General features: G+C 31.7%; 1 protein-coding gene across 7 annotated transcripts in view; it reads left to right on the top strand.

Annotated features, from left to right (window-relative positions):
* Positions 1 to 17,063, top strand: part of Col11a1 (collagen type XI alpha 1 chain) — a 208,372-nt gene that overhangs the window by 92,435 nt on the left and 98,874 nt on the right. For all 7 annotated transcript variants that reach the window (XM_078026837.1, XM_078026836.1, XM_078026841.1 and 4 more), the window contains 9 exons: positions 48 to 92; positions 2,071 to 2,124; positions 2,724 to 2,768; positions 3,028 to 3,081; positions 3,618 to 3,662; positions 8,442 to 8,495; positions 9,645 to 9,689; positions 11,315 to 11,368; positions 11,451 to 11,495. In XM_078026837.1, coding sequence (XP_077882963.1) covers positions 48 to 92; positions 2,071 to 2,124; positions 2,724 to 2,768; positions 3,028 to 3,081; positions 3,618 to 3,662; positions 8,442 to 8,495; positions 9,645 to 9,689; positions 11,315 to 11,368; positions 11,451 to 11,495 — 441 coding nt within the window. The remainder of the gene's footprint in view (positions 1 to 47; positions 93 to 2,070; positions 2,125 to 2,723; positions 2,769 to 3,027; positions 3,082 to 3,617; positions 3,663 to 8,441; positions 8,496 to 9,644; positions 9,690 to 11,314; positions 11,369 to 11,450; positions 11,496 to 17,063) is intronic.

The following is a 17,063-nucleotide window of genomic DNA, read 5'->3' as shown; positions in this document are numbered from 1 at the left end:
ATGATGCATTTTCTAATATCATTGCCCTCCCATTTTGTCTGTGTCAGGGAGAAGATGGAGAAATAGGACCCAGGGGTCTTCCAGGTGAAGCTGTAAGGATTTTTTTTCTTCATTTTTAAATAATCATTTTCGTGTTTTGGGGGAAATAATAACGTATGTTATATATGTAAAGGCAATAATAAATTCAGGAAAATGTTGTGGTCCTGCTTAAGCTAAGGAGGCAATTATCATGTTAAAAAACAAACAAACAAAAAAAGATACGTTGAGCAGCTGTTTTGTTTTAAAAGAAAATTTTAGATACTGGAGAGAAAAACATGTGGAATGTAATTATTGTTAACCAAAACCCTACCAAGTTCTTGTTGCTGTTTTGTTTCTTTTAAGTATCATCAATAATTCCATAATCTATTTATATATTTAGAATAAATGAATTTTGTTACCAGAAGAAACAAAAAAAATGAGGGACTTAGTATATGGCAGATATAAGCATTATGTCATTTTTTTTTCTCCAGCAAATGTTAATAATGGGGAAACTGAACTGGAAGGTTTACTCAAAGCTAGCTGACCAAACCACAATGACAAACAAACTACCTGGTCTAGAGAAAGTACTCCTACTCTTAGTCTTAATCTGCTCCATTGTAGAACCTGTCAAATCAAAAATCAATTATTGTCAAGCCTATAGGAGAAGAAGTAAATAGCCTCTCTATCCTAATAGAAGGAAAAGGAAGACAAGGATTTTAGGATGGGGAGAGAGAAGAGGAGGAGAAATCAAGTTTAAATAGCTATAATTTAAGAAATGTTCTGTCAAGAAAATAGTTTCTATAATTTGCATATATAGCTATCTTCCTGTCTGTTCCTTTATTTTTTATTTTTTAAAAATTCTTTTATATTTTATTTTTTATTTATGTATGACAGTGGAATGCATTACAATTCTTATATATGACAGTGAAATGCATTACAATTCTTATTACATATGAAGCACAATTTTTCATATCTCTGGTTGCATACTAGTATGTTCACACCAATTCATGTCTTCATACCTGTACTTTGGATAATAATGTCCATCACATTCCACCATCATTAATAACCCCATGTCCCTTCCCTTCCCTCCCACCCTCTGCTGTATCTAGTTTGTCTATTCCTCCCATGCTCCCTCTCTCTATCCCACTATGAATCAGCCTCCTTATATCAAAGAAAACATTTGGCATTTGGCTTTTTGGGATTGCCTAACTTCACTTAGCATCATCTTCTTTAATGCCATCCATTTACCTGCAAATGGCATTATTTTTATTCTCTTTTATTGCTGAATAATATTCCATTGTGTAGATATGCCACATTTTTAAAATCCATTCATCAATTAAAGGGCATCTAGGTTGGTTCCACAGTTTAGCTATTGTGAATTGTGCTACTATAAACCTTGATGTCCCTGTGTCCCTGAAGTATGCTGTTTTTAAGTCCTTTGGGTATAGACCGAGGTCCTTTTTTTTTAATTTAATATATATATGTGTTTTTTAGTTGTTGATGGACCTTTATTTAATTAATTTATTTATATGTCATGTTGAGGATCAAACTCAGTGCCTCACACATGCTAGGCAAGTGCCCTATTACTAAGCTACAACCCTTAGCCCCCTATTTGTTCCTTTGAATGAATGTTGTCTTACCTAAGTGAAGTAAATGAGAATCAGGGCACTGTTATTTTTAGTTTATCTGATGCATAATAAGATTCAGAGTTGCCATTCACATCCAAAAATGATACAAAAGTGCCTTATAAAAGTATTAAATTATTTGTTTCTTTTAAAGATTCCCTAAGTGATTCTTATGTAAATTTTTATAATTGAATGCATACAGTTTCTGTACTAAAGATTCACTGTTATAGTTTCTGGCTTTTAGGTCAGTATAAAAACTTGATACTTACATTACATAACAATAGTAGTTAAATATCACTTTCAGTGTATTTAGAGAAGATGTGCAAATATTTTTACTCTAAATATTATATTGGAATTTTTTCAAGGGAAGAGGCCTATTCTGAGGGCATCTCTCATGAGCACATGTTTTCTTTTCTTCTCTCCTTAGGGCCCACGAGGTTTGCTGGGACCAAGGGGAACTCCAGGACCTCCAGGGCAGCCTGTATGTACTGCTTGAAAAACATTCTGCATTTCCTAGAAAAAGCTTGTTGATAAACTCTTTAAACTTGGGAGGGTGTAAGATCTCTTCTTAATCAATCAAGAATTAGCTACCTTTTATATTCTGTTTTAATATATTAAAACATGTTATATATTGTCATATATTATATAATAATATATGTTATATAGTATATATATACTATATAAATATATATAATATATATAATAATATATAATATATATAATAATATATGTTGCCTATTGGGGTCATTCCCTTCCCTCGGTTTTTCATTTAACTTATCAGTCTTATGTATTTTGTGATAACTCATGAGCACACAATAGAAAATTATGCTAGATTATCTTGAAGGTGGACATGGATGGAAGACAGTAGGCCCAGCCTCATTTTCACTAATTCTTAAATACCTACTTTTATTTAATTCTAAAAAGAATCTTTGTCACCCTTGGTTAGCATGTGTCATGTTATTATAGTAGCCTTTTTGAATTTCTGTTTTAGCATTGAGATTTTTTTAAACAACTCTGCATATATATATATATATATATATATATATATATATATATTTTTTTTTTTTTTCTTTATTGAAGGGTATTGCAGGTGTAGATGGACCCCCGGGACCAAAAGGGAACATGGTATGTAGCAAATATTAATAAACTCATCTCTGGAATCTGGGCATTAAGGAATTTTGCTGCTAAATTTAAAATAAACATTTATTACACCATTGTGTTAAATATTTTAACTACTACTATCAGTAGTAGTTTCACTATTTTGCAGATGAACTTAAGGGAAAACTGATTTGTGGGCTACTTTTCAAGCTGAGGCAAAAAACCCCTCCAAAGCATTGTCTTGCAAAAAATGCCTTATTAAGGACTTTGTTTTTTCCTACTACAGGGTCCCCAAGGGGAGCCTGGACCTCCAGGTCAGCAAGGGAATCCAGGACCTCAAGTGAGTCTATGCCATTATAGTTCCTTTAAGGCAATGGGGTAAAATAGTCTTTTTTCACAAGGAAATAGACACCTTCAAAACTTTCTATGTAAGGCTAAAACTTTAAAATGTGAATACTAGAAAATAATTCTTATTTTTTCTTTTTTTTAAAAAATTTAAACAAACTTGCACAGGCCCTTTTCTTCCGAGAGAAAAATGAGTCATTCAGCATTCACAGAATGCCAGGATCAATAGCCACACTTGCAGGAGAGTTCTGAATAGGATCACTTTACAGTCTCTTTGCAGAAAGAGTAGCTTATGTAAAACTCATAATGTTCTCAAACTCTCCAGAGAATGCAGAGAATGTGTGTGTGTCTACACACACACACACACACACACACACACACACACACACACACATACAAACATATATCTTTATGTAGATACACACTGATTCTCAACTCATTTCATGTGCATTGGAGAGCTAATAATTTACTATTTTAATAATATGTTCTTGTGATGTGATTTCTAACATGAAATAAATTCTTTTGAAATAGGGTCTTCCTGGTCCACAAGGTCCAATTGGTCCTCCGGGTGAAAAAGTAAGTTACTTTGTTATTCTAGTAATCTCTGATGAACAATTTGTGTTAACAGCCTTAGGCAGCTGTAAGGCTGGCCTTTTGTTCCTGATAAGATATCCTTACAGCACAGAACATAAGGAATTAATCTGAAGTTAAATCATGAGAATACAATGTGGATAGAATTCATTCATCTTTAAACTGTGAATGACAAAATTTTGCCTAGCTTCCTTTTAGACAGCTTCCAAATGTGACACTCTCAGCTCTATTAATGTCAGAAACCTACTACCATGAATGAATGTTTTCTATTTATGTTGATCCTCTTTTTTTTTTTGCCTCATTACTTGAAAAATGTGATTGGGTTTGTTTGCAACAAAGGATTTGTAATATGATCTGATTAAGGAAAATTGTGAACCTGTTGCTGCCACTATTTTTCATGTATAACTGGAAAATGATGTCCTTGTTAATAACTCAATGACTGGATCAAAACAAAAATTAGTCTTTAATTAAAGAGATGTCTGATATTCCCATGATCTTTTCTACAAGATTCCCTGAGTACTCTATTCTGTTCACCATAGTTATAGCACAATAGTTAGCTAGATATGAGAATTTTTTTATTCCTCATATGTTGTGTATTTCTATGAACATACCAATTAAAAAAAATAAAACCTTTGTTGAGGTATTATTTATATACCATAAAATTCACTTGTTTCAGGTGTATAGTAAATGATTTTAAATTAATTTATATAACGGTGCTACAAGCTAATATTAGAATATTTATACAACTCTAGAAAGATTCCTTGTGTCAATTTGCAATCCATATCCATACCAACAACTAGACAACTACTTTACTTTTATAGATTTGCTTTTTCTGAAGATTCCATATTAATAAAATATGTGTATGAATATGATATATGGATTTAAACATATGGTTAATATAGTATATGACCTGTATGTCTAACTTCTGTGATTTGATGTAATGTTTTTGATGTTTATTCTTATAGTGGCACATATCAGCATTTTGATCCTTTTTATTGCCACACAGTATTATATTCCTATGTTCTGCTTTCTTTCTTTTTTTTTTTTTAAAGAGAGAGTGAGAGAGAGAGAGAGAATTTTTAATATTTATTTTTTAGTTCTCGGCAGACACAACATCTTTATTGGTATGTGGTGCTGAGGATCGAACCCAGGCCGCACGCATGCCAGGCGAGCGCGCTACCACTTGAGCCACATCCCCAGCCCTGTTCTGCTTTCTTATTCAGTAGTTGTTGATCATATGGGTAGCTTATGCCTTTTAGCTTTTATCCATAAAATGGTATTATGTGGCTCTTTGCATGCAAGTGTCTGCATAGGCATGTTTTCATTTCTTTTTGGTAGGTACCTAGGAGTTCTAGTTACCTGGTAAATTTATGTTTAACATTTTAGGAAGCTTCTAAACTACTTTCCAAAGTAGTTGCACCATTTTTTGGTGTAGTTTCCACTAAAATATATATGGATAAGAGTTCTTCCACATCTCGCCAATACTTATATTGTCTCTCTTCTTAGTTTTGGTCATTCTTGTTAGTGTCACATAGTATTTCATTGTGGGTTAGTATGTACTCCCTTAATCAATAGTGGTGTTAAGCATATTGTTATGTGCTTATTGGCTGTTTTTCTGTAACTTCTCTGTTAAAATATCTACTCAGATCTCTGGATTATACTGTAATTGATTTATTTATCTTACTGAGTTTTAAAAATTAACATACATCAAATTTAATTGTTCATTGAAGCATTTTTTCTGTAGATTGTTTTCTATATGGTTGCAGTATTGAAGTAGTTTTCTCTGTAGATTTTTTTCAATATGGTTATAGTATAGGAATGTTATTGAAAAAATGTCCTATGAATTCAAAACTTTAGATTCTGAAGGTGATTTTAAACCTTTACTTTAGATCGACAATTGTAATTCAGGCCACTCTTAACATTTATATTACCTCATTGTAATAAACATTATATTTGTTATAGATTGTACTTGATGCATGCATCTATTAATTTTTTAACCATAATTTTGTCATGTATAATCTGAATTATTAAAAGGAATTTGCTTTTAAGAAACATTACCATATCTGAATTCCCTTTGTTGAGCCAAATACAAGATAAAATACAAGATTTTTTACTGCATTTTTTAGTATTAAGATGAGAGCTATCTTAACTATATGCTGCTACTCTCTCTGTTCTGAACATATCTAACTTGTAAATTTAATGACAATCTTTTTCCATCAAAAGGAGAAAAGAACTGAAGAACATGAGGGAATAATTTTAGTTAAATTGCAGTCATGACATAGTTTTTGTATTGTATGTATATTAAAAAGTAAACATATTATTTTACTTTATGCCATGATCTGGCTTTATCTTTCTTTATGATATACCATGATCTGGCTCAAGAACTTTGTTTCCCAAACCACTAATGAATAGTAATTTTTAATTGTTTCATAAGATAATAGTAATTTAAAATAATTTAATTAATATGATATTTTTAATATCCAAGAACTATTATATATTTCATCTTAGGTTATTATAGCTTTTATTATATTTGTGACAAAATATCTCAAAGTTTAAGTTACTGAGTTAAAATGGATAAGACAGCTATATTTTTTCTGACATTTTTAATAAGTATACTGAATATTCCCTGTGATTTATGAGTTCAGAATTCATATCACTCATATGTTAATTGCTTTGAGCTCAGTACAAAATAGCATGACACAAATAAATGTCCATTAATGGAAAGGACTTTGAAGACATGGATATGGACTTGGAATCATTCAGATTGCAAGTTTGTCACACATTAACAGATAATAATATTTCATGAGGTTCATTGAGACAAAGAGGATGATGCATATAAATTGCTCAGCACAGTGCATAGATGCACTCCATAAATTTTAACTATTTTATTAAAATCTAAACTAGTTGACATTTATTTATTTTTATTCCTGCTTCTCCAGGGAAATATCAAGCAGTTTAAAAGCAGACAAAGCACTCTGCTGTCACTGAACTTCCATTGTAAAAGTGATGGATTGATTTCATTTTTATTAAAAAATCATCTTATAGTGCAAGTTTTAATATTTCTTGTTTACTCTCAAATATATATCAACAGAAAAGATCCAAGTATTGTTCACCGAGTTGTTATCATACAAATAACACATCACCCGATAACAGTAATTAATGAACTTGTATTCTGTTTGGTAGTTACATTTTGTTCTAAAGACCAGTATCTTGAAAGTAAAAGGTAATTTAGGTGATACACAAAATGCTGCCATTAAATATTTAGTTTTTTGTAATAATTATTATATAATGTTAAATGACTTGACTGAATATGACTTATGGATTGGTGAAGGGGATTGAAAGTTTTAAATCCTTTAAAAGAAAAGCAATTAATTTTAGTTACAAATTATATTTTTTTAATTTGAAAGTTACATTTTTTTTACTTCCTACTGATTTAAATGATGCTTTTCTGTAGTCAACATGAACAGAAGGCTTATTTTAAGCACTGTCTGAGAATGAGAAATCTCTAAACTGTCCAGAATTTAGGCTTGCTGAAGTATCCCTGCCTTTTCAATTGGTTGTAAGTCCTGACTAATGGGGTGGACCAAAAAGTCAATAATCCCAGTTCAGTGCCTACTTTTCTCTTCCATCAGTGGTGATGCTTACCATGTTTCAAACTTAGCAAAGGTCATGTTAAATAAAATTTGAAACCCTCCATGGTTAACATGAATTAGAGTGATCTGTTGAACAAATACTTAATATTTTATTATTTGTTAATTGCAAATTAAGTTATGTACTTTTACATAAAAATAGATTTGTTTTCCTTCATGTCCTATGAATATTTTTCACACATTAACATATTTCTAAAAATTTCTTTATAATTAGTGCATTTCACCATACTCTGAAGTTATAGTTATATGTCACTTAACAAGATACAGTTTGAGAAATCAATCATTAGGTCATTGCATTCCTGTGTTAACCTCATGGCATGTACTCACATGAAACCATATGGCATAGGTGAGTCACTTGATGTGGCTATCAAGATGTGGTGAATAAATGGGTGAGACATCCACCAGCATGGTGCAGCATACTGTTTTAAAGTAATTTTTTTATAGATTACACTCTAAAATAATGATAAAAGTATGATATAGCAAAGACATAAGCCAGTAATATAATTAATTATTATTATCTCAAATTATGTACTGCATGTAATTAAACATACAACACCTTATACAACTGTAAGCATTGCATTCTTATTTGATGTTACCACAAATATGTGAGTAATGAATTGCACTAGGACCTTAAGATGGCTAGGACATCCCTAGGTGAGATTGTTTCTACTCCATTATAATCTTTATGGGTCCTCCATTGAGTAAGTGGTCCATTATTAAGCAAAATGTTATGGGGCTCATGACTGTGTTTGAATTATCATTTGTTAACATTTTGTCATTGTCCTAAGTCAATGGATTTTTAAGTTGTAATTTCACTTTTATTCTCTAAGCTCCAATTTGTTGGGGCATTTATAAACTAATTTGTTATTTTTAAAAAGGACTCATTTTAGATTATTATGTATGATTAAAACTAGCATTTTTTTACATATGGTGAATTTGGTTTTCATTTATACCATTTTTTCACATAAAATGTTAGAAAATTATATAAATGTTTATTATTTGTAATTAGAAACCATTGTCTCAAGAATATTTCTAGTACTATATTGCTATGTACATAGTCAGAGCTTTTCATTATTTTTTTAAAATAAAATATTCCCTCTCACTGTTTGATTAGGGACCACAAGGAAAACCAGGTCTAGCCGGACTTCCTGGTGCTGATGGGCCACCTGTAAGTATTATTTACCTGGTCATTACATTTTCTGTATATTATCTTCAAAAGTAGATGTTACATGTGTTTCAGAAATGATTATATGTAGTCCATAATAAAAGTAAATTGAGCCAGTAATTAAACATTGATCTTTTCAAAACACCATTTTATCATGTCACTTCTGAATTGCAAAATCTTTAATGAGCTCACAGTAGCCTCTAGATAAACTCATATTGGAGCTGTAGACCAGAACCTTCCAGAATCACCAACTTTTCTACTTCCTTATGAAGCATTAGCTCCAGAAAGATAGATCCACTCACGTTTTTCCTTGACATTCTGTAAATTTTCTGTGACTGTTCCTTTCCTTGTGCTCACTTCTTTTTCTGCAAAGACTTACTCATCCACTCTTTCTTTTTAACTTTTGTCCAAAAATTAACATGAAACTCTAAAACATTTCATAATTTTCCTCAGATAATATCCTCAGACCTTTGGGATTTATTCCTTCTCTGGAAATATATCAATATTTATTATTTCTCCAAACATAGTAATAAATAATGTAAACATGCAATATCTACCTTGTTACTTTAAAAATGTATTATTTATCCATTTCTTACTCTACAGGCTACTTACTGTGATTTGTAAATGTCAGGATATATGATTTTGTCTTGCTTCTACTTCTCATTAAGTATGATTGTCATATAGCTGTAGATTTTTAATTACTGAATCTGAATAACTTGATTATTAATAGTGTTAATGTTCATTATTTTGCTCTATTTTCAGATTTTCTATTTACATGCTTTTCTTTGCTTATGAATATGTACATACCATCACTTGATTGATATGCAAAATATAAGTCAGATTAAAATATCTGTAAGACTCTAATTAAGGTTGGTTTTAAATTGTTAATGAGCAATATATTGTTATACATGCTTTTTCAAATCTTTCTTAAAAGCATTCCATATTTCATGAAATATATATAATCTAATGATTCTTTCTAAATGCTACCACTTCCTATGTTATTTAAAAATACAAATACTTGCACAAAAAAGCTCAACATTTTCTAAAAAATAGAATATCAACTCAATAGTTGAACAAAAAGGAAGAATTTCATAGTATTTTCAACTATCGATAATATTGTACGTTGCTGGTATGTATCTTTTCTATATATAGGGTCACCCTGGAAAAGAAGGCCAGTCTGGAGAAAAAGGTGCTTTGGTAGGTTATTAAGTATTCTTTTAAGTGTCCTATCAACTTATGTTCAAGAAAAAAAGAAATACCTTGATTTGTTCAATTCTATAGTATATAAATATATTTTTTTCTGAGCTCACAAAGGGACAGGAGAATATTAGAAACTATCAAAAGTATTTAATCTTATTCTATGAATATACTTTTAATTTCTGAAAACGATTTCTGAACATTTTAATATAAATCAAATCTCTATAATTATTTGTGATGTAATAAACAGGCATGGGTTGGATGGATAACTTTTAATTTTTTATGTTTATAAAATGGACTGTATTATTTCTTTTTAAAAATATATTTCCATAATCAGGAATAGATACATGTTTGCATATATAGTATGAATGCAATAAATTATCATACTAATAATTAAATTGAACAAAAATTACTGAATACTATTAAACTGTATATGTAACTCCAATTTTATATTTATTTCTGGTAACTTTTAACCAAGAGGCTATTAAATTTTAAGTGTAATGATTATCAAAATATCTAAATGAAAGCTTTTTCATTAAGCTAAGTAAGTGTGCTTAGTATTGTTCAGATTATAGCAGCAGGGATAGGATCATTTTTCTTTAGAGTTGTTAGTTTTGAATTGTTAAATGGCATTAAAATTTCAGCATTACTGCAAAATGGCAAATTACAGATTATATATTGTTTCCTTTACAACTAGACAAGCAAAGCCAACTAAGGGAAATACATAATTTTGATCACATTATTCATCATGGGACTGTTACAATTTTATACAAAATGTTATTAGAAATGATTGATTTTGTTGGTCAATTTATAATTGTCTACAGTAGACAATGAGCACAATGAACTTTTTCAGGTTAAAAATTTTTTATTATCTTATTCTTTACATTAATTTGTGTACATATATTGGACAATTCTGGTATTAGTCTGTTTTGTGTTGCTGTAGGAAATACTTGAGGGTGGGTAAAATATTAAAAAAAAAATATATATATATATATATATTATTTAGCTCACAGTTTGAGGGATCAAGATCCATTGATCCCATAAATTTGGTCTCTGGTGAGGGCCTCTTGGCTGCTTCCTAACAAAATAGATGCCATCATGGTGAGACTGCTTATGAGATGGAGAAATCAAATGTTGATAAATAAAGCAAGAGAGATTCAAGGGCCAGGCTTTCTATTTTATAGCCACTTGCTCTCACAGAAACCAGCAGAGTCTGTGGGAATTATATCAGTTTTTCCAATAGCAGAACTACATTAATAACTCCCAAGAAACTAACCACCTCTCACTAGATTCTTCTTCTTAAAGGTTCTGCTCCTCTCAACATTACCACTCAGGAAACCAAGTTTCTAGCACATGAACCTTTGGGTAAAACTCAAACCTTATCCAAATCATAGGAGGTGAATGATTTTTAGCATGAATATGCAATATAGTGAGTTTAAGTGGGTGGTGCTAATCCCATGGCTTGTTTTACACATTTAACGCTAGGAAAAAAAAAATGATAACCTATCCAAGAAATCTTTACCAAATATCAATAGTAGAAGAATACCATATTTTTGTAGGTTATTTGGTAAAATTATAGTATGTGAATTTGCATATAATTTAAATTGGAATGAATCTTTTTTTAGGGTCCCCCTGGTCCACAAGGTCCTATTGGCTACCCTGGTCCCCGAGGAGTAAAGGTAAATGTTAAGTTGGTTTCACGTTATTTTTTCACAACGTAGAACATGTTATTAATTTTAATATTTCTGATTTATTCTGTAGGGAGCAGATGGTGTCAGAGGTCTCAAGGGATCTAAAGGTGAAAAGGTAAAATTTAATTGGTGGGTGATTTTAATTTTTGTGTATATAGTATATAAAATTTATGTTTCTTCAACATGTGTTTCAAATATACTGAGCAATTATTTACATATTAGACAATGTGAGTCTAATTTTGCATACCATATCCTGAACTCTTAAACAAAACCAATCAAAACAAAACTTGCAGCCTAAGGAGAGGGTCCTGTATTCGTTTTTTTCTTACATGTATTTAGCTTTGTAAATCAGAGTTTGCTACAGGGTTTGGGCAGTATCCAGTTGCATGCATGACAATTGCTTATTACTTTTTATTCTACTAATAATCCCCAAATTCATAAACTAAAATGTATTATAAAACAACTGGGAGAAGGGGAGGCTTCCCATGTGATGCCACTACACACAAAGAAAAGTGTTAGCAAGGGGGAAATTAAATTAAAACCAGAGAGAGGTAGATGGGAGGATGTATGTTAGACTGTATGTGAATATGGCATCTCTAATATGGCATATAGACCAGTTGGTTTTGGCTAAGGAACATGAAATTCAGATTTATTTTTCAAGTAAATGTTTGGGAATGTAGAGTCCCTAGTCAAAGATTATTTTGAAATGTAAAGGAAATGGCATTAACTAGAATCAATATTGTATTAATTCTTACTACTAAATTACATAAAAAATTGAAAACAACATGGAGTCTTGCAGTATAATATCTTAATATAACATTTAATACTGATTCCAAGGACAATCATTTATTTTTAAAGTCAAAATACTATGAAAAGACCCATAGGTAGCAGCAGGAGCAACAAGGAGAGATCTATTTCTCATACACATTAAAATCCATTTTTTTCTAGAAAAAACAAACTACTGAGATGTAATAAAGGGTACCACTACATTGTCAGTTTTGTTCTATGACAAATGTGCAGTTTGAATGAGCTCTATGACTTGGATGGTCATGCCGGGTCATCCTGATCAGCACTGATGGTCTGTGCAATGTCTTGCTAAGCTGGTGGTAGAGAAGAGTGATGGTTCAGACAGGGTTAACTTGCAATTATTTGGAGGATGTCCATTTTAAAAAATGTTGTCTCCACTTGGGATTTTGTGACCTTGCTGGAAAGAAGGATAATTGCAAAGTAACCAAGGTAAATAAAACTATAGATAACAAGAAACATGGGAGGAAAAATCCACAAAGGAGACATATTGCTTGTATGTAGGAAGTATCTCGAGATTTTTGGTTGTTTTGAGTAACATATCATTTCAGAAGAAATAAGTGTATATAGAGGAAAGTAATTAAAATTGTAAATTTAGAGTCAAAAGTGATGGATTCTGATTCAGTTTCCATATTAAATAGATGGGTAAACTGAAAGATTACTCTAACTGAGCCTCATTTTAAATCTCTAAAATAAGATTGTCCTAAAAAATATCTAAAATATAAATCTTAATGGAATTTTTAATTAAATTTAAAAATTTGTTTTAATTAGTTATAGATGACTGCATTTATATACTTTGCTATATCACATAGATGGGATATAATTTCTCATTGTTCTGAGTATACATGCTGTAGAATCACATTGGTTATGCAGTCACATATATACATAAATCAATAATGTCTGTTTCATTCAACTATCTTCCTATCCCATATCCCCTCCTCTCTCCTTCTTTTACTTTTCTCTACCTTATCTAAGGTAAATCTGTTCTTCTTTCCCCCCCATTCCTATAGTGAATTAGCTTCTGCATGTTAGAGAAAACATAATTCCTTTGCTTTTTTGGGATTGGCTTATTTTGCTTAGCATGATATTCTCCAACTCCATCCATTTACTGACAAATGCCATAATTTTATTTTTATTTAAAGCTGAGCAATATTCCATTGAATATATACATACCACATTTTCTTTATCCATTCATCTATTGAAGGACATCTACATTGGTTCCATAATTTAGCTATTGTGAATTGAACTGCTAAAGCATGGACATGACTGCATCATTGTAGTATGCTGATTTTAAGGGCTTTGGGTATAGACTGAGGAGAAGGATAGTTGGGTCAAATGGTGGTCCCATTCCAAGTTTTCTGAGAAATCTTCATACTGCTCCATGTAGTCCCAACAGCAATGTATGAATGTACCTTTTTCCCCCACATCCTCACCAACATTTATTGTTGCCTCTATTCTTGATGATCACCATTCTGACTGCAGTAAGATGAAATCTTAGTTTAGTTTTGATTTGCATTTCTCTAATTGCTAGAGATGTTGAACATATTTTCATATATTTGTGAATCGATTGTATATCTTTATTCTGTGAAATGTCTGTTCAGCTCCTTAGCCCATTTATTGATTGGGTTATTTGGGTTTTTTGATGTTAAGTTTTTTGAGTTCTTTATATATCCCAGAGATTAATTCTTTGTTGGAGGCACATATGGTAAAGATATTCTCCCAAAGTGTAGGCTCTCTCCTCACATTATTGATTGTTTGTTTTACTGAGAAGAAGCTTTTTCATTTAAATCCATCCTATTTATTGATTCTTGACTTTACTTCTTGTGCTTTAGGGGTCTTGTTAGGGAAGTCAGATCCTAGGCTGGCATGGTGGAGATTTGGGCCTACTTTTTCTTCTATTAAGCGCAGGGTCTCTATTCTAGAGCCTTCGTCTTTGATCAACTTTGAGTTGATTTTTGTGCAGGGTGAGAGACAGAGGTTTAATTTCATTTTGCTCCATATGGATTTCCAGTTTTGCCAGCACCATTTGTTGAATAGGCTATGAGGACTGATCTGGGCCTGGTCATCCCATGAGATATCAGAAACAGTGCCATTTCCTTTACATTTCAAATAATCTTTGACAGATTTGGGACTCTTCATCACAAAGTGAGAAACTTTCAATACTGATGGAGACAGTTTAACTTACATTGAGATTTATTTGATTTGATTTGATTTTTCTATTCGCTAACATCTCTACCATATTTGGAACAGGGTGTTTTCAATGCATCAGTGTGTGTAGGATGATGATATATGGATGGTGTTTTGCATTTTTATTGTATTCTTATATCTTTAATTTTTTCTCTTTGTTTATATTCTTCCTCTCACTTGTCTGTTTTCTTTCCAACTTTTCTCCAATCAACAGCAAATTTGTCGGCTCTTCTTTCACTCTTCCTGTAAGTTTTTGCTGCTAGCTTCTCTCTTCCTCCCTCACAAACATCAAGTTCTGCCCTACTTCCATTCTCTCATCCACCATTTGAAATTGTAAACCATTTTAGAAAATTTTCTGTTTATACTATAGATAGTTATTGAACTCATCATTTTGGTTTAATACGAGAAAGCAGTAGATGCCTGAGTGGGAGCTATTAGGTTTAAGACTATATAATGTGCTGTTGATATTGCTCTCACCATTAAAAGTGAGCTGTTAGAAACCTTCAGGGACATTATAGGTTACAGGATAGAATTTGTACTGCCCTAGATCCATACTCTAGATGGGAAAACACATGAACAAGACAAAACAATAGAAAAAATTTTAATGGTAAGAATCTTTTTATTTTCAAACTCTCTGAGGAATCATTAAGTCCTGATAAATTTTTAAGATACATTATTTATTTTTTTCTCTGTATATGTAAAACAATTCACCATATATCCCATTAGACATAAAGAATAAATTAGACAATTATACCATTAGATATTTTTTCTTTATGATATGAATTATTATCAAAAGCTTAAATAGCAAGTATATACCTTAACTATCATAGCATTAAAATTCTGGTTTTGTTTGTTTGTTTGTTTGTTTTTGTCTTAGATATTTCCCTTAAAACTTCTAGTAACACAGCCCAATAGACCAAGTGGTATTGGTGAATTCTTGTGGTACTCATCTTCCAAAACCATACAATTTTTTTTTCCTTTTTCTGAAGATTACTTCAGATCTGACAGTTTTAGGACTGGAAATATCAGTAATGCTTTATGCCATTTGTTTAAAAATTTGCCTAATGAATTTGAGTCATATATTTCTTTTCCTTAGTTATGCATACTAACAACAAAGTTTGACTGAAGCTGAATCCCATTCACTGGTTTCTAGCTCTAAGTAAACAAACAAACAAACAAATAAGTCTACCTGAAACAATCTAGTGTCAGTTACTGATTCTTGGATGTAGAGTTCAATATTTCTTAAACTAAACTTGGCAGGTGTTCTTTCCTCCAACACAACTTCTCTCCAGGGAGAAGGTAGTGAAGACAACAGTTAATGGAAGTTAAATGGTCATTTTCAACCCTTACACTTTAGCCATTGCTCCAGTTGCATTCAGTATAAAGATAATTCTGCTCCTTACAAGGTCACTTCACCACAAAAAGTGAAAACCTTATTCTGTTCTCCTGAGGAAAAGTTCTATTTCTGTCAGAGTTAGACAAGATAGTGGTTTGGATCGCTTTTTCTAGTTTTTGGTCTCACGCTCAAATTGCGTGTTATTTGGTATTTTCTAAACATTCTAATACCTTGCCAAATTCCCATTGGGGCATGGATAATTTCCAAATGTTCCTTTGGTAAATCCTTACAGAGTATCATGGTTTCAAAAGTCAAAATATATTGGATACCAGAAACTCAGTGGTTATTTAGATATGATTCCTACCTCTAGTATTTAATCGAAAAGTGATATGTGATCTACTCAAAACAGGAAGTCATGTTGTTCTAATAAGAAATGTAGCTGAGATACACTGAATGGACAGGTTAATTTCAGGAGGAAATGTTTGAGGTCAGGGAATACTTCATGACAGAATCATGAGCTGCATTGTGAAGAGAGTAAAATATTGCCAGATGTACAGAGAAAGGAAAAGTTTTGCAGGTGTGTTATGAATGAAAATAAAATAATTTAGTTTTTCTAGAATGCAATCCGAAGATTAGGGTGGAGATAGAGGGGAGATTCAAGACAAAAGTCTGAAGAAATGGACAAGAACTAGATCAAGGTGTGGAAGAGGGCAGCTTATATTCATCATTACCCATTTGAAGACATTGAGGAATATAAAAATGAAAAGTAATACCATCAATTTTGTGTTTCAGAGAGGTTATTTTGCCAGTAGGATATGGAGATAAATGTGTTTGTCCTTCCTAACTTTGTTCTCATAATCACACTAACAAGTCCTTTCCTCCAACTCTAAAACGTATATCCATTTTGTGCTATCAAATAAAATGCCAAACTACTTAGCATACCTTCTGTCCTTCACATCTTGCCTCAAAAACACCAGCACCACCAGAATACCACCACCACCACCACCATCACCATCATCATCATCATCTTCTTCAACATCATCTTTTCTTTTTCTCTTTCCCATTCTACTTCATTTATAGCAAAATAGCTACAGATGTCCTCCCTTCTGTGTTTTGGTTGAAATAAAAACTTCAAAATATCCCACAGCGCTTTTCAACATAGGAATTGCTCTCTTAATGTTGTTGAATACATGAATAATCATCTTCAAAAAAATTATTTTTTATTGAAATTAAAAGATAGTAAAGTTGTTCATGAAGCTTCCAGATTTGAGTAGGAACAGCAGGAAATATTCCCATAGCCCCAATGTCTCCATGGCTAAAGGATGCCCAGTTTTCAGCACCTTTGCTCTGTGCATA

This window comes from Ictidomys tridecemlineatus, chromosome 11 (assembly GCF_052094955.1).
Source record: "Ictidomys tridecemlineatus isolate mIctTri1 chromosome 11, mIctTri1.hap1, whole genome shotgun sequence".
Classification (NCBI taxonomy): domain Eukaryota; kingdom Metazoa; phylum Chordata; class Mammalia; order Rodentia; family Sciuridae; genus Ictidomys; species Ictidomys tridecemlineatus.
The sequence above is the reverse complement of the archived record's forward strand: the minus strand, read 5'-3'. Positions and strand labels throughout refer to the sequence as shown.